Consider the following 21,799-nt stretch of genomic DNA (forward strand, 5'->3'; position numbering starts at 1 on the left):
CACCCGAATCTTCTGTCTTGCTTGTTCTCGGAACGTCGGTCTTCTGCAAAGCAGGCAGGAACTCATCTCGTTTCATCCCAGTCAGCAGCTGAATGCTCAGCTCTCCCTGGTGTGGGTAAGGACCTCTGCTCGCAGCCCCTCCAAGGAGGGACTGACAACAGTGTCAGTCCCTCTTCCATCTATAAGCTACTTGAGACTGGATAACTAGACTGTTCACTCTAATTTTTGAGAGGTTGGTTAGGGCTCTGCCTATCTTCCTAATCACAGTACTTTGAGGGGATGACTCAGTAGAGTTGATCCTGATTTTCCGCGCCCCAGTCATATAACCACAGCTATAAAAGAAATGCATACAGGAACATATAGAATCGGGAGAAGGCAAAGAAGATGAGGAAAGAAAGGTGGGTGAAGGTGTGTTGTACCACGTTGGCTCCCTAAAGGGGACTATCTGGTAGCTGCCTCACCTCCATGGGATCGTGGAAAGAGTCTTCCCCTCAGGGAGCAGGGACGACATAATTAGATTTGTCACAATGTGCAGAGAACATGGGTTTAATAACTGGGACAGACTCTATATTCATGGAAAGCTCTGTTTATCTATAATACCGTGAGCAGCTAAAGGTTCCTTGTTCATGTGCACTCCTCTCACATGGACAGAGAACATAGGCCAAATGACTGATTTGTGGGCAGACCAGGAACAAAAATTTCACTGACAAACATTTGACAGAATAGGGATAAGCATTTATATACATAGACAAATCTGTTTGTCCATGATCCCTTGTCTAATGGAAGAACGACATAGCAAACTGCAGTGTTCAATAGATCTTTTTCCAGAAATACTGATTGCAATGGTCCCTTCGAATAGGACAACCCATATGCAGTATTATGCCTAGTTTTTCTGTGTCTGTTGTCACTCTGTTACAAAATCGGCCCATGGCGTAATTTCACTACTCTCTTTGAAGCTCTCCACTATCTTCCCTCCCTCTGTCTCCGTTTCACCAAATTACTTTACATTTTCCCTCCCTTCTGTATTCCCTTCCATTTTTTCCCACCCATCATCTCTTTTGCTTTGCTCCCTCCTATTTACTTACTTCCCTCATTATCTGCATCACTCTTCCCCCTCACATTTCCTCCATTGCTCACTAGTTCCTCATTCCCTTCCTCTTCCACCCCTCTCCATAATCTCCCGCCATCACTTTCTCCTAGACTGGCCTTCCGTTTTCGTCCCTTCCCTCATGACCACTTATCTTTTTTTCTTTTTGCTAATCTTACTTTAATTCCACTTCTCATTACTTGGCCTCGTTTCTCTTCCCTTCTTCCATCAATCCATCCCTTCTTCCAAAGGTCACTGTCCCTATGACTAATGGACAATGCTATTCTCGTCCTACAGATGCCAGAGGAACAGGCCTTCTGTGTGCTGGTGAAGATCATGTATGACTATGGTTTGAGGGACCACTACAGAAACAACTTTGAGGATCTTCACTGCAAGTTCTTCCAGCTAGAGAGGCTAATGCAGGTATGTCTAGCCCAAGCATCTTCTCCAAACAAAGCACTCTGTGGCAGCTCTACCAACCAGAATCCCCATATGCTGCTGCTCCGCCAGTGAGACCATAGCCCTGCAGTCCCACCAATCAACCCCCACTGCCAGTCACTCCACCAAACAAAATAACTCCTGCTGCCATTCCATGAATAAAAGCCTTGAATCCATGGATATGTTTGTAATTTGTGATCAAAGCTCAGAAGGGATTTGGTACTAAATCATGTAGCTCTTACTGCAGGCTAGCAATTAAAGCAAATGGCCTTATGTGCATCAACAGGTTTGGTTTGAAGTGGTTACAATAGCGTTGAATTCTCATGAACCAGTGGAGGCCAGGAGATTGTAAATCCATTGTAAACTCAGTGGATGGTTGTATAGCAGCACCGAGAGACTCAAACATAGCCCAAGTCAATATGTCAGCCTCCTTAGTGTAGAGCTTTTGTCCGTTTTGTTTTGTGTAATATTGTAATACTGAATGTGAAGAGGTTACTGAGTGTTTGGCACTTGTTTGTAGTCTCAATAGAATGGATAAGGACTGAAAGGCCTTGGTGTCTCAACCTTCAACGCTTTAATCCATTGAGGAGGTATGGTGCTTAGAGATGGAGCGAGGAGAAAAGATGCCATCACTTTCCAGCAGGCTGGCATATTTTATTTTGATGGGGCACTTCTACACCCCTCAGCAGGCATGTATACTTTTAATAGGAAATATGCCACTTATTACCTGGGATCCTGTGCTTGGGGAAGTACCAGCTCTTTTTAGAAAGGCAGCTATACATATAACATGAAAGTACATATATTTTCAACAGGCAGGTATACCTTCAGTGACTCTGCAGTAGATGCGTGTATTTGTGTTGTGTTTATTGAACAATCAGGATGTCCTTTCAAACAGAAATAACTTAAATAGGTTTTAAATTTTTTTTTACGATGGTTGTGATTAAAACCAGTGCTTATAGGGTAGATTGAAAAAGGGGGCATAAACAGGTAGAAGAGGGCAGATATAAATAAGGTAAGTATGTAGGGCCTACTGCCACTATCCGGGCTGAACACTATACGTATTGGCATATTTACAATCCTGAGTGAAAATGTGGGGGGTTGTTATGGGGGTTTGTTTGAAAAGGAGGCATACGGGGGGTTAGAAGATGCTCTATTGTCTGCTAGTAGGTGGCGTTTGAGTCGGATTTAGTAAATACCCGCTAATGAGCTGGATTTAATGACTGGGAGAGGATTCCAGTGGAGGGAGGCAAGTAGAGCGAGAGAGAGCGGAAGTAGGAGGAGGCACAGTGGGTGCTTTCTATAGACTGAAAGAGAGACGACAGAGGATCTATAAAATCTAGAGGGAAAGTAGAGAGTGAGATACAATCAGCAAGGTATTGGAGGCAAGAGCAGGGATTCGATTTGAAGACAAGGAGTAGGCATTTGATGAGAGAATGAGCACAGACAGTCTCCCAGATTAAATGATGACTTCAGTTGTGTAGGCAGTGTAGAGCTCTCTGATGTCATTGCATACTTGTGAGACAACTGGTGGTGCATTCTGAGATGGCTGGTGTGAATGCGGTTAAACAGGAGAGGATGATTTAGGTGTTGCCACAAAAGAGTTGATATTGGAAGCCAAGGGATGTTATGAGTTCATATATAGAGTATGTATAGTGGATGAACAGGTGTGGGTAGAGGACTGACCTTGGGGAATGCCCACTGAGGGGAGTGTGAAGCAGGCACAGAGTTCCATGATATGATGATGGAGTGGATAGGCAGGTAGGGGACAACAAGCTCAAAGACAATGGTCTTGCAGCTGAGGGAGGAAAGGATTGGGAGGAGAGAATGATAATCTACCATGCCAAAGGCAGTGCAAAGATGAATTGGATGTGAATAGTGGAAAGCTCGGAGTGGTGAGCAGTTGTCTGAATGTTTGAGGGGTGGACGATAGTCTGCCCCAAAACAGTACAATTTACAGACATGAGGGCTTGCCAGTGTGGTTAAAGCACATAATGGGGCTAGGGTATGCGGACCAGGACTCTGAGCCTCTCATGTTTCAGAGGACAATGGCCATGATTGACTGAGAGGGGGCCAGTAGCCGACAAACCCTCGCCACGTTGGCAATTTCACCCATAGCTTGACCCCTGAAGATGGTCACCGGAGGATGGAATGGCACACAGGGATCTGGCTCTGTGCTAAATCACCCAGGTTTACCCAGTAGTGTGAGTGGGAAAGGGAACTAGCGGTACTTTGACTGCATGCAAAAAGGATGGCGAGAGGCACGTGTGGGCGGGCCAGGATGGGGCGTCAACTTTGGTTTGCAGTTTTCATTGCGACCTGTTGAACTGTCTCTAGATTAGGCATTGCCTGGAATTACAAAAACATGTCACTAGATTCATCCTCAACAGAAATATCAAAACAATACATTGAAATCGTTCATCCAACTGTGCATGCAAATTAAACAAGATACTATTTGGCACACCCATCTCTTTAGATAATGTGTATTAGTGCTGTATCTGAGTCATCCTACTTTACACTAAAACACACAATTACAAACATAGCTTAAACATATTGTGATTGGCATTAAACTGGAACTGTGTAGGGCTCTAAACAGTGTCAACAGTTAAACATTTAATGTTCCTACGTGCATAGCACTTCAGCTACAGATGACAATTTAATGTTCATTTAAGATATGTATGCATCATTTTTCTTAATCAATAATTGTATTTATAAATAAAAGTAATTGTGAAAAACAGAAATTCAGTACTGTGGGCAAATACACTTTGTAGTTGCCAGTAATCATCTGGTTGCAGTCAAGCAATGAAATACAAGCATTGGCAAAGACGACAGTTTGAACTTTTGTATAGGCATAGCGTAGGCATTTGCCAGACACTTTCATAACGGTACTAGTTGGCCATAAAATGGCAACATCTGGAAATTGGTGTGATCAACCTGGCATATGAGAGTGCCTGGCATATGCCTAATTCCTATACACAAGCCAAAACGGCTGACTATGTCAATGATTCTTTAAACAGGACCTCAGCATAAGGGCTAGGTAAAAATCAAATGTCTGAAGGCACACTAAGCTAAGACATTTTTATTACACCAGTAGTATGTTCATAGTTGCAATTAAGACATTCACTCTCATCAGACTACTTAGAAATAACATTGGCAGGCCAAAGTTTGATGATACTGCTTGATAGAACCCGCTGAAATAGATCTTAGGAGGGTGTGTTTTGGGGGAGGCGGGGTAGATAATCGGTGGGAATGGCAATAGGAATCAACATGTCCAGGGGCAGTCAGTGGTTAGTTAAATAACCAAAGATCACCCTCAAGCTGTTTGTCCCTTCACACGTGTCCTCTCGCATCTAGCTGTACTCCAGTATGATAGCTTTGGCTTATGTGCCACCTAATAAACAAAACTAAAAATTGACAGAAATAAAAGTAAGGTGAACCCAAAGCTCTTAATTGCCCGTCCTTGGCTGCTCTGGTCCATTGTCCCTCTGGTTCTTGGCTGTACTGGGAGTCACTCTCCTTTGGTCCTTGTCTCCCTTGTAAGTTTCACCTCAGTTCAGTTGCTTCTCTGCTCCTTGGCTCCCTTGCTCCCTGGTCCTTGGCTTCCTGATGATGAGCAGCTGTCAAAAAATCTACTGGAAGCTGTTGCTTCCTAAAGTGCACTTTGAAAACCCCAACGTCTCATGCTTTTTATGCTGTGTCCATGCAGTCAATTTAAGCACTGATTGGAGAAAAATATGGTAACTATGATCACTTCTACGTCATTCTACCACCCACCCTTAACGACAATATATTGTGACACAAAACCTGTCCACCCAAACACAAGGTTACATAATGAAACATCACCATATGAGGGCACGTGCGCGCACTAAATTTCCTTCAACACCGTACTAAGAAACACCAACACAGCTCCCTACACTCCTTAAATGCTGCTCTGACAGGCCCACAGACAACCACACAAACAATACCTTAGCAACCTGGAGCGCACAATAACCGTTGCTCCAGGCAGCTCACAGCATATCTAAAATTTACACCACAGAGAGAGCCTTATCTTTTCTGAACTGCATTGCAAAACAAGCAATCTTGCCCGTCTCCCCTGCTATGGCAATAGTCCCCTTCTCTACCTCTTGCAAATCTTGAAGCTACTAGAAACTGTGGGAATGGCAGAGGGCTTGCCATTGAAGATGCCATTAAAGACACAATAACATAGCCTACCAAGCCATAATAAAGTGTTGGACATATGCACCTTTGCGGCAGTACTCTGGATGGTCCCAGCAATTTATATAACTAGCAGAAACAAGGAAGGAAATTAATGGTGGTTCTACCTCAGTAAATCCACTACATTAGAATCTCTGGTGCACTGACAGGCTGGTGAAACTGTGTAACAGCTTGTCAAATCATGTGGTATGAGACCCTTGGAATGCCAGTGCAAGAATAATGCAATTCTAGGTGACAACTTTCAGGGCCACTAACAAAGAAGCACGAGGGTTCACCATTTTGGCTCTAAAACCATTAAATGTGCCCCTTTGTTAGGATGCCTTTTTTCAAATACTGTCAACGTAATCACTTATGAAAACACCAATGTTTGCAATATAATCATAATTAGATCACATTGTGTGCTCAGTATCACGCTAGCTAACGTATCACACTTTGGCTAAACAGTGAAGCAGGGATTTTAACCAAGCCTGCAATTTAGGTTCCTGACCACGTACCTTCCAAACTTTAATTCGAACAAATATGTACGTTTTGGATTGACAGGCATACAATAAACCGGTCTTACAGAGTTTACTTGCAAAATACACCAATGTTATATTTAAGCAACCTAACATGTAAATCCCTATACATTTTTATCCCCAAAAAATAAGTGTAACTTTATTTTCCACACCCTGAATGGAAAAATACAAGTGTATTTGACGCCACTATACTTTTAGCACTTTAAGACCCACACTAAGAAAAGTTGTATAATAAACTCTGTTAGGTGTGGTGATTCTGTCACAAACGTCCTGCTGGGTATGATTTTAAAACCTTACATTTTTGCATGTCAAGCAAGTAGACGTGGATATAAACAAAACACATCTTTCTTGTGTTTCTGTTACATATTTGCAAAGTTACTGGTGGTAAGCGGGGTCTTTAGGTTGGAAAGGCTGCATCACGCTTAAGATAGACTCTACTGCTGATGACAACAGAAATCCGTAGGCTGGTCGATAAGGTGCTGGCTGCGGAGTCACAGATGCTGTATCTGTGTCCCGGAGCCAGGCTGTGACTTGGAAAATGGGCAGTGCTTGACCCGAGCCAAGCTGATTCAATGTTTGGCTCAGAAGGAAAGAAACGTGTGCACGACGCTTTTTGTGAACCTTTGAACTATAGGCATTCACTTTAAAGGACAATTGAACGAATGGTACCTGTACCAATGTTCTATATTACACTTCCACCTCTGGGTTTACCTCAGGAGATACTTGCTTATTGGCTGCTGCAAATGCCACCTTCACTGGTGTGAAGAATGTATTTTGCTAATGGAGCGGTCTCCACTATGGGGACCCTCCATGAGCAAAATACATTCTGCGCATCAGTGAAGGTGGCATTTCCATAACGTGCCTCTAGCAGTATATAATGTACTGCTTGATGCACGTTATGGAAATAGTGCAGCTGTACCTGTCTCTTAAAAGAGCCAATGGGGGGGGGCAAACTTCCCCCCACTCCCTGCTCGGTACGCCACTGCACACCATCCCTTTGCTGAATCCAAAGGTTCAACTGCTCCAATGATTATCATCTTTGTCCAACGAAATAGACTCTGAATTGATATATATGATATGATATGATATGATATGGCATTTATAACGCGCCTATACACAAGTGTTTCAAGGCGTGAGGAGACAAGGGAAGACAGACAACAATCTTACTAGGCCAGGTGTCATTCAGATCGCACAAGTGCGTGGGAAGGGGGAAAGGGAAAGTGCGAGGGGGAAGGTAGAGGGGAAAGTGCAGTACATGGGATAATAGAATAAATAAGATAGTCAAATGGCCAGAAAGGTGGCAAGTGCAAGGTAAGTGCAGATATAAGTGCTGGTAAAGGGACTGTAAGAGATGCACAAAACAGACCCCAGGTGCAGGGGTTGCCAGAGGGGCAGTGCAGGTGTGCCCGAGATAAGAAGGGTAACCAGTGCAGTATCAGCCAGGAATTCAGCAGGGGAGAGGGGGAGAGAAGGCAGAAGAAAAGAGGAAGGTTTTGAGGTGCTTCCGCAACCAGAGATGGTTCTCCTCGAGTTTCAGGGAGGCAGAAAGGCTGTTCCAGAGGAAGGCCCCTGCCGAAGAGAGATCTACCACCAACTCGTTGCTTGGAGAAGCGACTGACCCTGAGGGAGTTGGAGGTGGATGAGCGAAGAGCTCGAGAAGGAATATATTTAAGAAGAGAGAGTTGAAGGTATTGCGGCCCCAGAAGGCCTTGTGGACAATGCAGAGAGTTTTGAACTTAATCCTCGCAGCCACTGGGAGCCAGTGCAGAGATTTTAGTCCTGGAGAGATACAATCCCTGGGCTTGAGGCCAAGGACAAGTCTTACAGTCCTGTTCTGGATAAGTTGCAGAGGGTGGAGAGTAGAGGCAGGCATATTTAGATAGAGGCTATTACAATAGTCCAGCCTACAGAGAACCAGAACCAGGGCTCTGGAGACAGTGAGCTTCTGGGGGAAAGAGAGCAAAGGAAGAATACCTCTGAGGAGGTGCAGCTGGTAGTGTGACTTCTTAGAGACGTCAGAGATGTGAGGAGAGAAGGAGAGTGTGGAGTCGAAGATGACCCCAAGGTTTTTAGCCTTGCATCTGGGAGCAGGAAGAGGGCCAAGAGAGGCTGGCCAGAGAGCTGCAGGGAAGGAGGGAGTGGGTGTGCCGATGAGTAGTATCTCCGTCTTACTGGCATTAAGGCAGAGGTCATTGGTGGCACACCACTTCTGGATAGCAGACAGACAGTCAGAGATGAGGGAGGGAGACGAGGAGGCCCAGGGTAGCCTGAAAATGAGCTGGGTATCATCCGCACAGCACTGAAAATTGGGGCAGAGAGCGGCTATGCAGTGGGCAAGGTGTGCCAGGTATTGGTTGAACGGCCAGGGAGAGAGGTTAGACCCCTGGGGGACACCACAGGTAGAGAAAAAGATATCGGAGAGGAAGGACCCGAGTTGGACCTGGGAGGGTCGGTCAGCGTGGAAAGAGGTCAGCCACGCCAGAGCCTGACCATTGATACCCAGGTTATCAGGAAGCGGTTGAGCAGGATGGCATGGTTGACAGTGTCGAAGGCAGAAGAGAGATCAAGCAAGATGAGGACGCACAGGGTGTTAGAGTCAAGGTTGGAGAGCAGGTCTTCACGCATGTTCAGGACAGCAGTTTCCGTGCTTCTAGCAGCTCTGAAGCCAGACTGGTGGTCATGAAGACAACCAACAGATTAAGTGTGGAGATTAAGCTGGGAGATGGCCAGTTTCTCCAGGAGCTTGCCCAAGAAGGGAGTGATGGAGATTGGGCGATAGCCGGGCAGGAGGGGTCGGCACAGGGTTTCTTAAGAAGAGGGTGCACAAGCGAGTGCTTCAGGGGGGATGGGAAGAATCTGGTGGTGAAGGAGTGATTACAGAAGTCAGCCAGGGCAGGAGCCAGGGAGTCGATGTGGTCCTTGATAGTTTTGGAGGAACAGGGGTGAACCTGTTTCGACGAGACTTTCATAGATCGGACTTGTCTAGAAACCTCGTCTGCAGAGAAAAGGGGAAAGGCAGAGAAGGCGGCGGGGGGGTGGTGGGTGGCTGCAGAAGGGCCAGAGGAAGAGCAGGGAATAGAGGGAGGGAGGCGATAAGAGGAGAGTGAGGACAGGATGTCCCGAGTTTTTTAAATGAAGTGAGAGGCCAGTGCCGTGCAGAGGGCCTGGGAGAGGTAGAAACTGCGTCAGGAATGGCCAGTTCCATGCAGATTTTAAAGAGTTCAGTCGATTTGTTAGATGCCACAGAGATGCGGGCTTGGATATGAGCTCTCTTCTTGTTGAGGATGGAGAGCCAGTATTGCCTTTGCAGCTGGCGGCAGGCCAGTTTGTCAGAGGATGAACATGAAGCACGCCACTTCCTCTCGGCCACCCTGCACTTGCGTTTTAGGGTGATGAGGTCTGAGTCATACCAGGACTTGCACTTGGCTTTGGGCTTCAGGCGGATTCTCATGACGGGGGCAAGGATATCAAGAGTATCAGATATAGAGGAGTGGAGTGGGCTGTGTCAGGGTGAGAGTCAGCCAGAGGGGTAAGAGGGGGTGAAAGATGCATGTAATGGGCAAAGAGAAGGCGTGACAGCTATTCAACCACCTGAGCTCAGAGGAAGCGGGAACGTGGACAGCGCAAAAGGTCTAATGGCGCCACTCACTACCAACTTTCAAAACTGTCATCCAATAACGCCCCCTCTCCAAATAAACGTTGGGGTTGGCTCCACCCCCGACCATAGGTCTCTAGTATTTCTGTAACGTACGTGAGGTAATTGTTTCATTACATTTCTATGAAACATTCTAAATTTTTCTCATTTTTAATCATGTAATATAAATGTAAAAGTTACAAACCGAGCATTAAAGTAAATAAGTACAGTTCAAAATGCTTCCTTTGTTCAAGTTGCAAAGAAAAGGTTTCTTGGGTAAAATATCAGCTGAAATGCCCTTTGGAAAGTTCAGCCCCCCATAACTGACTTGTAAGGCACAATTAGCCCTCTTGCAAACCCACTTGGGCGCAATGTAACTGTCTCATGAAGTTGTGCAAATCTTCTGGGTGGAGAGGGTTCTTTTGTCAAATCAATCCCTCAAATTAATTCTCGGTGTATTGAACTCAGACTTTGAATTGCTGTCTAGATAGCAATATTGCAGACAAATGTAAAAGTTGGGGTGACCATATTTATTCTCACACCGCTTTCCATCCACACAGCTCTCTCCGCTCAGCCCTTTTCACCCTGTGTGAAAATATAGTACGATTTACAGGAAGAAAGCAACTATCCACAATGCAAACGCTCCATTGATATGTAAATAAGACTTGGCTGATTTTTGGATCATGCAATATAGGCGTTGTTCAGAGAAATTAAAACACATCCAAGGCTGCAGATCAAACAGGAAGCTTGGGATTCTGGCATACCTTATGAAAGGGAAGCACCGTAAAATCTCTGGAAGACAAAGTCAACACTAAAAGCCTTGCCAAAGCCAAAATAACAGGCTTTGCAAATGCCGAGAGAAAGCCGTATTTTTCTTTTAGGGGCTGTACACATATATCTTGCCCTCTCCGTTTACGAAGCAATGCCTATTGGCTGTAAAGGCTTATTTTTACTGAAATGTTCTTAATTGTCCAAGTTAGCTTCGGCTACCGAGGTGAGGTGGGGTGTAAATCAGCCACAGGGATCTGTGTTACAACACGATTGTATCTGATGTTTGTTAGCTACACGTGGTATGCATTAAACCTAGACCTATCACTCAGTGGAATATCTAGCCAGAGTGGGGAGGCGATCCACGAAAAAGGTCCTGCTACTTTTCCCACCAAATGCACCTTGGAAAAGAAATGCTAAACTGACTCACAACTGTTCCTGCCCCCCCATTTGATGACTTGACTTGACTCCGTACCCTCTCCTTGCAACATTCGGACAAGAGTGGGACATGGAGCTATGTGTGTCTGCTCTGCCCCTTATTAGGCCTGCAGTGCATTCAGCAGCCTGGAGTGGTACACAGAGCGTGCTCCTGCTATGGAGCATACAGCTACACTGCTGTCCATGTCCTGCTCCAGACCTCTGTTCCAGAGGCAGCTGGGCTGAGCAGGAGCACATGGCAACACTGCTGTGCCAGACACAATGCACAGAAAAAAAGTCATGCCACAGGAAGAAAGGGTTAGACTGGCAGGCCCCAAATGCCAGCCTAGCCAGGTACTATATATGCATACATACATACCACACATACAAACCTCCTAATTTGAATAGGGATTGCACCAACAGAAGTGACTTTTCACGATGCCCATATCCGCCTGGTTTTACGAAGCCTTCATTGGCTGCCGCTAGTGGAATGGGTTAAATTTAAAGCACGCCATCTGGTGTTTCGTGCTCTTCATAGAACTTTGGCGGCCAATCTGCAGGCAAAATTTAGGTTTCATATGCCACGCCGGGCCTTGTGTTCTGCGGGGACCTAGCTGATCGAGGGCCCACACTTTAGACAGACTCAGGTTGGTGGCAGGTCTTCCTTAGTCGCTGCGTCCTTGTTTTGGAACTCCCTCCCTCTGGCACTTTGGAGGATGGACGACTATGTCATTCAGGAGATCCCTGAAGACTTACCTTTTCTAATTCGAGCGTCATTTACTTCTTAAAGTCTGCGCCAAGATACCCTTGGGCAAACGTTGCGCTTTATAAGTTATGATAAGATAAGACTTCACAGAAAAGGACATTCCAAGGAGCATCATCAGTCTTTGATACTTAGAGGCACCATTGAAGTGACTTTAGAATAATTTGCCCTAGTTAAGCCAAGTGGCAAATAAGTTTGTGGTGCGAAATACCTAAATTGCAATATTATTATATATGAAGCAACTCTATAGTTATTAGGCTTTTTAAATGTAATAGCATGATATATGAACATAAGCTATGACGTGAATCACTTACAGAGCTGCAGGCGAGACCCAGTGCGATTAAATGATTTGCCCAGGATCACACACTTTGGTTAAATGGTGAAACCGGGATGTGACCAATTTAAGCAACTGAACACATCTTCCTAGGTTTAGTTGATATAGATATTTATTACGGTTTTGCTTTGCATTTCATGCTTTTAAATATAGCAATGCCATGGAAGGGAAACCACATTAGATAATAAACTAACCTTTCATAATAAATTAACTTTACACTATATACATCTTGATAGAAAAATGTTAAATATTAAGAGTAAAGGTTTTGTTTTATTTCTCCCCATCCTGCATGCACAGTCACAATAGCATCATGCAGATGAATGTGAGCCTAACAAACCCCCCTGTGGGTTTTAAAGTCATTATTTCATAATGCATGCAGCATTATGCACACTTCTTACTTCTGATCACCCCATTCACATTTCCTAAGGTACAAAATTCCCTGCTAATAATCCCTCCTCCCTCCCATCATTGCCTAGTGGCTCCCATTGTATTGCTGTGTTAATGCAGAGCAAAGTGTCAGGTCCCTTGGAGAGCTGCTCTGCTGCCCGAAGCTCGAATGCCAGGACAATGAGGGTGCTGAGCAGGAACACTGTGCTCCTGCTGGCCACCCTCATTGTCCTGCCAGCGGCCCCCCCCTTCCCGTTGGCATCTTCATTGTCATTGAGGGTGCCGAACGGGATAGGTGTCCCACTGCCAAATGTCCCGGTCTGGCTCATAAAAAAGCGAGTGGGGAGGCAAGCTGCCTGGCTCGGTACTCTTCTGTAGGGCGAGCATAATTTCCCACAGACAACAACTCAGCAGCAAAAGTGGCCCAGCACCCTTCCTCTGTGCCCCCAATAACCTGCACTTACTGCATTTGAAAGGCACTTCTCAACAGGATGCCAATACTTTTAATGGAGGAGTGCCAGCACTTCTCAACATTACGCAGGTACTCTGTGATAGTGAGTAACTGCAGTTCTGCGTTTCCATTTCAAGCACTGCGTTGCTCGACAAAATAGATTCAGCATCTTAAGTAGCATAGATGTCGACTGCACTCACCTCCCCTCCAAACACACTCCCCCGCTGGAGGAATCTGAGGACCCCACCCCTTTCTTCGACTTCAGAGCTCGCATAACCGGTGCTGCACTCCAAGCAATTACTTTTTCTCACTGTCTTCTTGTTTCGGGCAGCCATTAATTGAAGTCTGTGGCAGACACAGCATGGAATGTTTGGGCAATTAGTGAAATAATGACATCTCTACACTGTAGTGTATCCCACTATTTGTTCAATCTGCCGCGAAGTTAATAAAAAATGTACGCTAAATGACAGTTTTATAACCTTTAATTAAAATGAATAATGCTTCCCAGTTAGTTCGTAAAACATTTATCTGCTTCTTTTTTTAGGGACTTCAGTTGGTATTCATAATTCACAATATGTGTAACCAGCTGCACGCCTGTATCACAACCTTACTAGCAGCATGTGGCTTTGTCACAATCCATGGGCAAGATTGCAACCATCTCAAGTTATTCCGTGTTAGGTGTGGGATCCTCAGTCAGGACTTGCTTTTGTGCTCCCATCGCTTTTCATTCTGGTACATGTAGTTGCATATTTATTGTGGGGAAATCAAATCACAAACACTCTACAGGAATGCAGAGGAACAGGAGCTTGGAGGCTTGATTTGTGGAACATTGCAACCTGCTCGGAGACAACATGAGAACTTGGTGCTTTTCAGTATGCATGGGAATGCCCGAAAGCCTCACCAAAAAACTACAACACGTCCAAAATACTGCACTAAACATCGCACCAGCACTAAGAAGTCTACCCTGGCTACCAATAAAGAAATTAATTGCCCATAAATCACTACACAGACAAGGAGATGTATTCATCCAAACAAAAATCATCAGATACCACTAAAGGAGAGACTGAAGATCCAGCACCAACCGCCAAATCGAAACCAGACACTACGTGAAAAGAACATTCAGAGGAACAGCCTTTTCCTATCTGATTGCCAAACTATGGAACTAGATCCCTAAGGAAATAATGACAGAAGACCACCTTACTTTCAGGAAAGGTCTAAAAACCTGGCTTTTCAACACACAGAGATAAACACTGATCTTACATTTAACAACCACTGCATGAACGGACAGCCCAACTTGCACAATCCCTGAATCTAAAAGCCGTAAACCGAAAAAAGGGGATACATTTAGAATGGAAAACAATAACATTACAAATAACCAGAGATCACCCAAAACCCACTAACCACTTCTCTCCCACGCAACCCACAATTCTCACCTACAACAACCTAGAAGCATCCCCTTTTAGAGTCACTGTATTAGAGTTGAATTAAGATAGTATCACTAACAACATTGAATGTACCCTGATAGCGTCACTGTGTTAAAAGTAAAATTTAGTAGGTAGATTGTGCCTAATTGCATACACTTCACTGATTACCACAATATCACACTACTACACTTACTCTCTCCTATACACCACCATTCAACTAGAACACAGCAGTACTATGACACATTCGGTAAAGCTGTTCTCATACTAACATTACCCATCAAACCACCCACCATCCTAATAAAACACAGCTAGCTAGCACACACCGACTATCTTAGGCGTCTCCTCAGGCCTAACGCAGCCATAACTCAGTCTGGTTGTCAGCCCTCCACACTGAACACATTCAATGATCTCCTCAGCACCACACCTACCGCTAAGAAGCAGCTATCATGCAACAACCACACCGGCTGCAAACATACCTGGTGTGCCCACGCACTTTACGACTCTCTCTCTCTCAACTGACTTGAACTGTGGTTCCCGAGGGCGTTCAACCTACCAGCGCCTTCAGATCATACCAATGGTACATAAGGCGCTATACAAATGCAAAATAACATAACACACGCTCAGAGGGCTAGTTAATGAACCCCCCAAAACATGCAACTGCACATCACTATCACCAGGCTACAAACCTAACCACCTAAGACAACAAACAAATCAAACACTGGATAGTGCAAAACAAAGCACACCCAGAAAGATCACATGCACAGATGCCAGTTGCTCCTGGTTCTGCACGCAGCAACAGATGAGCACAGCATCTATCCTATTCCTCTCTTCCTCACTAACCAGCCCTACCCACTTTTCCTTGCAGGGCCACGTGACCGCCTAGAGACCATGTAAGTGACAGCAATGCACGGTATAAATCAACTTAACATTAAATAAAATTGAGTGTAAATAAGCAAATTGACTATAAATAAGCAGCATTTTCAGTGTATTAACTCTTAAGTCACCCTTTCAGCAGACTATTGAGATCATCAGAACTGATAGGACAAGAAAGCATTTGTTGTTCACGCTACAAATCCACGAAAATGTAAAGACCACTTAGAGGTGCTACTTTCTCACCAAGTTCTACTTCTTTGTCCTTTCCCCCACACTTGATTGGGACTATCGCCCCCTTTTCTGTGACATCACTCCCAGCTTGGTCAAAGAATGCACACTTAACGCTGTGTCCTATCCACTTCTCCTTCCCTGGGAATAGGTAGAAGGTGCTACGTTTAGAACTTGGACAATGCACAGAAAACTTTGTTAATTGGTGTAAAACCTAAGATGTGACAGGAATTAATTTTCAAATTTCTTTATTGGCATTTCTTAAAGTTACAACAATGGCTTGACTTGGTCAAAATGCTTCAACATAAGATGCTGCAATTAGTCATAAAACAAAACAAAAACTTGCAACCAAACATTAACTGTCTCCATGGGGATGATGATGCTGTAGCGTATTTGAGGGTGCTTGAGGGGTGAGGGAGAAGGGGAAACAGTGGCTCGACACAGGTTCGGGTGGTGTCGTGCTACAGATGATACTGCGGGCGCTGAGTTCCGGTAACAATGAAGGGGTTGTATTCAAGGGGGCTTGTCATCTGAGGGATGAAATATGCTCCACGTTAACGCTTTCCATGCGTCCAGCGTCTCGCTTGTACCATCAGGAGATCTGGAGACACCATCGTCCCAGGCCTTGGTTTCGGCTCCCACCGAGCGTTCCATCTCTCCGAGGCATGCGTTGTACTGTGGGCCATTCGGCCGTTTCCATGCCATTGCGATGGTTCTTTTGGCTAGTACACATGCCATGTCCATAAGTTTCACTATATGCTTAATCTTAGCTAGTCTAGGATAAATTCCTAAGAGACATTCCCTAGGAGACCAGACATATCGGGACATGCCAGCCTTCTTGCACGTTTGCTCAACCTTAGCCCAAAGACACCATACTTTGGTGCATTCCTAAAACATATGTAATAGGTCTTCCTTTTTGGCATTACACCATGTGCAGTTAGGATGAGCTTGTTTGTTAAACTTAGCCACTCCGTGTGGGGTCAGGTATGTGCAATATAGTACATTCAGCTTAATTAGTCAAAATCTAGAATTTCTGGATACCTCTTTAGGGAACGCGAGAGCCCTGTCCCACTCCTTATCCACCATTTCCAGCCCCAAATCTATCTCCCATTTGGATTTTAGTTTGGTGCTTCGGTGGTTAGGTCTGTCTATTAAGTGGCTGTATATTTGGGACACCGGTTTCCAGCCATTACCTAGGTTGTACAATAATGTCACAAGGGAGTTCGCTTCAGGTTCCTCAGGCCATGTATCCCATTTTACCCGAGTTACCTTGTGGATCCTTTGGTACCACAAGAATTGACCACTTGGTACATCCTCTACGGATTGCAGTGAGGCAAAATCACGAAAGGTGCCATCCACACACAAATCTCCCCATGTGTAAACCCCATTTCTTTCGCAGAGTCTAATGTTTGCTAGATCAGAGTTAGACTTGCACAGATCTGAGATCAATGGTATCTCAGGGGAATATGAGTATTCTAAGTGTAAGAGTGTCCTGGTCCTGTGCCATATTTGCCTTCCCAGGGTGGCTAGTAGAGGTGCTTTGCCCAGAAGGTGTTGGGGCGCCCAGATAAGTTCCTTCAGTCTGATTGGTTTGACCAGGTGTTGCAGTAAAGTAGTTTCAGACGTGACTTCGTCTGCCAACCATCTAACCACAAAACTAAGTTGAGCTGCTAAGTAGTATTTCTCTAGATCCGGGAGTTGAATACCACCCAGTCTGTGTGGCAGGATCAGTGTGGAGAGTGCCATCCTATGTCTGCCCGCCCCCTTAAGAACCCTTGAAGTATTGTCTCGAGCAGATGAAAAAAGGGGGCCTTGATATAGTAGTGCACATTCTGAAAGCCGTAGAGGAATCTGGGCAGGACCATCATTTTGATGATCCATGCCCTACCCATCATAGTTGAGGGAAGTTTGGACCAGAAGCCAATTGACATGCGTATGGCCTGGAGCGCAGCAATAGTATTGTGTTCATGCATCAGTTCATTATGTTGATACCAAGAAATCGAAATGAGGTCAGTTGCCACTGGATGCCCACTGCAGGCAGGTCTTCAATGCTCCTGCCCCTTAAGTCTGCCACTGGGAACGGACAGGACTTTTGTCTGCTAAACAGTATTCCAGAGACCCTGGAGTAATTATCCAGCACCTCTAGCATGCTCGGCACGTTCAGGTGTGGGTCCTTGACGTACAAAAGGATGTCATCCGCGTATAGTGAAATTATGTGGTACGCTTCACCCACCTGTATAACCGCATCAAAAAACTGCTTCCTAAAGTAAATAGCGATGGGTTCTAGTCCTAATATGTAAAGCATGGGAGACAACGGGCAACCCTGCGTAGTGCCTCTGCATATGTCCCATGCTGCAGAGGCAAACCTCCCAGATTTCACGCATGCCCTTGGCTTAGTATATAGAACCTCCACCCATTTAATGAATTTTTCCCCAAAACCAAAACCTTTAAGGACTGCTAGCAGCCATTCCCATTAGCTGGAATCAAATGCCTTTATGACGTCTAACGATAGTAATGCGTAGGAACCTCCCTTTAGATTAGTCTGAGTCATGACGTGTTGGAGCCCGCAAAGGTTCGCAGTAGTGTTAGGGCTAGGCACAAAGCTGCTCTGATCCGTGTGCACCAACCCACCTATCAATCTGGAGAGTCTCTTGGCCAGAATCGTGGTCAATATTTTTACATCATAATTGAGCATTTACTCCCTGGTCATACGCCTCTTGAAACACTTTGTGTAGTAGTGGTATTAGGGATGATTCATAGTTTTTGTAAAACTCCGGAGGCAGCACATCACTGCCCTGGGTCTTACAAGCAGCCAGGGATTTTATTGCCTCTGTAATGTCTTCAGTGGTAATGTCTGCGTCTAGGGTTTCGCTTTGTGTGGGTGTCAATTTGGGTAGTCCAATTTCCTCTAGTGTGTCTATAATGTCCTCTGGGGAGCCTGGGGTGTCATGAGAGTACAACTAGGTGTAAAAAGTTTGAAGGTTTCATTAATGCATTGTTATGTCTGATGTAGGCTGCGATCGCCACCTTTCAGTGCGGTTATCAGGTGTCTGGGATGTTCCATCTTACAGAGCCATGCCAGTAGGCGGCCAGGTCTATTTGCCTCCTTGTGTGCTCTAATGGTTCTAGTGGTGTAGTCAAACTTCGCCAGCCTGCCCCATGCATCCTTGCATTCATCACTAATCCGACTAAGTGTGTTTTCCTCTTGCTGAGTGCCCTGGGTTCTAACCTTTAAATCTCTTTTTCTCACTGTTCCAGTTCAGTTTGCAGAAGTCTCCTAAGGCCCCCTGCTTTCGCTATAATTTCTCCCCGCATCGCCAGTTTCAGGGCGTCCCAAACCATGCTCAGATGGTCAACACTACCCATGTTTTCCTCAATATACTTCTCTAGGGAATCCCTAAGGTCGTTTCTAAATGCTGAGTCCTTCAGTGCTTCGGTGGGCATTCTCCATGATGGGATGGGGGGGGGTCTAGGGTCAGCTATGCTCCATTCCACCATCAGGGGGGTGGTCCGAGATGGATTTCCATCTGGGGTAGATGTTCCCTGCCAATACAAACATGATCTATCCTAGTATAGAGGCCATGTGGAGATGAAAAGTAAGAGTAGCCTTGTTCCCCTGGATGTAGCTCCCGCCAAATATCTGCAAGATACAATCGTTCTAACACAGTGTTCAGCGCAGTGGTGGCTACTGTCGAGCAGTTTAGGGGTGTGTGGATCTATCCAACTCTGGATCGCGTACACAGTTAATGTCACCCCCCCCCCCCCCAAATGAAAAAAACATTCCTATGTTGTGTAACCTTGGCATATATTAGATTTAGGTGAGCTATGATGTTACAGTTGGTGAAATAGGAGTTCACTATGCATACCTCTAGCTGTTCGATATAGCCCCATAATATCACATACCTGCCCTCGAGGTCTACTTCTGTCTTAATTAGTTTGAAAGGAAGCTGAGGACTGAACCAAGTGAACAGCCCCCTTGCATATTTAGAATAAGCCTCCACAAACTCCTGCTCACCCCATTGTTCCTGTAATTTGGCCATGGATTCCTTTGTTAAATGTGTTTCTTGTAATAAGGCTATTCCTACCTTTTTTCTATGTAAGTGGGATTTAATTCTGTTTCTGCGAAGGTAAGTCCCCAATCCCCACACATTCCATGTTGGAACCTTGATACGTGCTGCCATGATAGTTTAGGGGGGGGAGTCCTAGGGTTACCTTCCCACTGCCCCTGCCACATTCAGCGAGGGTCGAACAACAAAAGCGCCCTGCGCTCCGGCTACCCAGATCCAGCCAGCCTCGCTCCCTCACCCCTGACCCTCTCAGACCTGTTGCATCATCTTCTGGAGACTTCCCAACTACTAAAACTTTCAATACAGTGAATGATAAAACAAACCATAGCAACAAAAAACTGCCCCCAGCGGTTGCCTTCAGTTGGCAGCGCTCAGGAGCTCCCACGTCATCTAGGCCTGTCCAGGTCATTTGACACAGGTGGTGTGCCGGCAACAGGCCTGCACTGGTTCTGGTAGGGGGAGTTGTAGCGGGTTGCAGGTGTGGCTCGGCGGACTCACCTTCCACATTAGCAACTAAATGTCATTGCAGTGATAAATGGCTATGGTATTCTAGCATCTCGCAGTCACATGATATAACCGCCAGTTCATGTGGAAACCCCTGCTCTCCCCCGTCTTACATCAGCTCATGTAATGGGCTCCTCGTCGTCAGCCAGGTTGTTGGGCTCCAGCCACATGTTGGCCGCAGCAGGAGTCTCCAGAAATATCGCTTTCCCTTTGTATAGCACCTTAAGGTGCGAGGGATATAACAACATGTTTTTGTGGTTAGGTTTTCGGAGCCTTGCCTTCACCGGTACAAAGGAGTTCCTTGCGCGCTGCACCGTGGGCGTGTAATCTGGATACATGACGATCCTGGAATCGTTTCGCTTAATTTCTCCCCCTTCTCTTGAGTATTTGAGTATTATTTCTCTGTCCCAAAAGTTTCGAATTTTTGCAATCATTGGGCGTGGATACGAGCCTGGTGGGGGCCGCTTTTGCAGAGATCTATGTGCCCTTTCCACCGAGAAGTCCTGGGATAGTTTGCCAACGCTGATCTCTTGCTGCAGCATGGTCTCCACAAATTAGGTCGGGTTCGAACCTTCCATGTCTTCCGGAATTCCTAATATGCGGGTGTTATTGCAGCGGGCGCGACCCTCCACGTCATCGCCTCCAGTCTCGCTACTTTACTCTCCAGTTCCTGAACCTTAGCTTTCATGTCAGTTGTGGTGTCGACGGTTTCCAGCAGGGTTGTCTCTGCCGTGGTCACTCTTTTGGTTAGATTACGAGCGTCTTGGTGCATTAATCGCATATCAGACTTAACTTTGTCAATTTTGATATCGATAAATGATCTGAGTGCCACGATAGCCTGCAGCACCTGTGCGTCTTTAGAGGTGTCATCTGAGGGAGGCGGTTCCTGTTGTGTTGGCACTGCCTGGTGTGGTTGCTGTTTTGGTTTGGCCGCCGAAAAGAAATCCATTATTGACTGTTTGGGTTTGCCTTTAGAGAGGGACATGCCGCTCAGCCTCCCTGGAGGACGATGATGGTTCTCTGGTGAGATCCCTGTTGTGGTTATAGAGCAGTGCATGGGATTAGCAGGTGCACATAGGTGTTTGTCCAGCCAGCTGGGCCCTGATTTGGGTTAGCAATGTTCCATTAGGAACCAGCTGATGTTCGAGCAGTGTGACAAGAAGCCCCTGGGACGGGTACCTGCCACTCTTGGTGTCAAAAGATAAGATAGGTGCTCAATTACTCTTGCGGTATGGTTCTGGTATCCCAGTGGTGTCTCTGTAGCAAAAGTGAGTTGTTTCCTCCACGGTGGTGGCGCCTCAAAGTGGCCTCGTCTAGCCTCAGTTGTGAGCAGGTTTGGAGCCTGCACGCACAGTGTTGAAGCCCTTCTTTCAATAGATCTCACCAAAGCACAAGCGTAAAGAACATGCACCCTCGAGCTGTCCTCCCGTGAAGTCAAACTCAGTACCAGTTGTCCTGTGCAGTTTTGTTACCCCAATTTGCGGTGTGTGGGCATCAGTATTACCCCCTGTATGAGTTATAGCGGTGGGGTATGGGAAGGTGAAGCCCCCAGGTGGTAACCTTCCGGCAACAGACAGGGTGGGTGGTAATGTTTGAGGGCTCCTCTGTTGGTTGCAGGGGTTCTCAGTTGCACGTTGCAGCCCAAGTGGTGTAAGTTTTCCTCCAGATGGCCTGGTTCTCTTCAGTGCCGCTTGCTT

General features: G+C 45.8%; 1 protein-coding gene across 1 annotated transcript in view; it reads left to right on the forward strand.

Moving 5' to 3' along the window:
* RABGAP1L (RAB GTPase activating protein 1 like) overlaps window positions 1–21,799 on the forward strand; it is a 3,056,406-nt gene that overhangs the window by 2,365,628 nt on the left and 668,979 nt on the right. Inside the window, exon 18 of the mRNA XM_069641102.1 lies at window positions 1,385–1,510. Coding sequence (XP_069497203.1) covers window positions 1,385–1,510 — 126 coding nt within the window. The remainder of the gene's footprint in view (window positions 1–1,384; window positions 1,511–21,799) is intronic.

This window comes from Ambystoma mexicanum, chromosome 1q (genome assembly GCF_040938575.1).
Source record: "Ambystoma mexicanum isolate Mex_15411 chromosome 1q, UKY_AmexF1_1, whole genome shotgun sequence".
NCBI classification, from domain to species: domain Eukaryota; kingdom Metazoa; phylum Chordata; class Amphibia; order Caudata; family Ambystomatidae; genus Ambystoma; species Ambystoma mexicanum.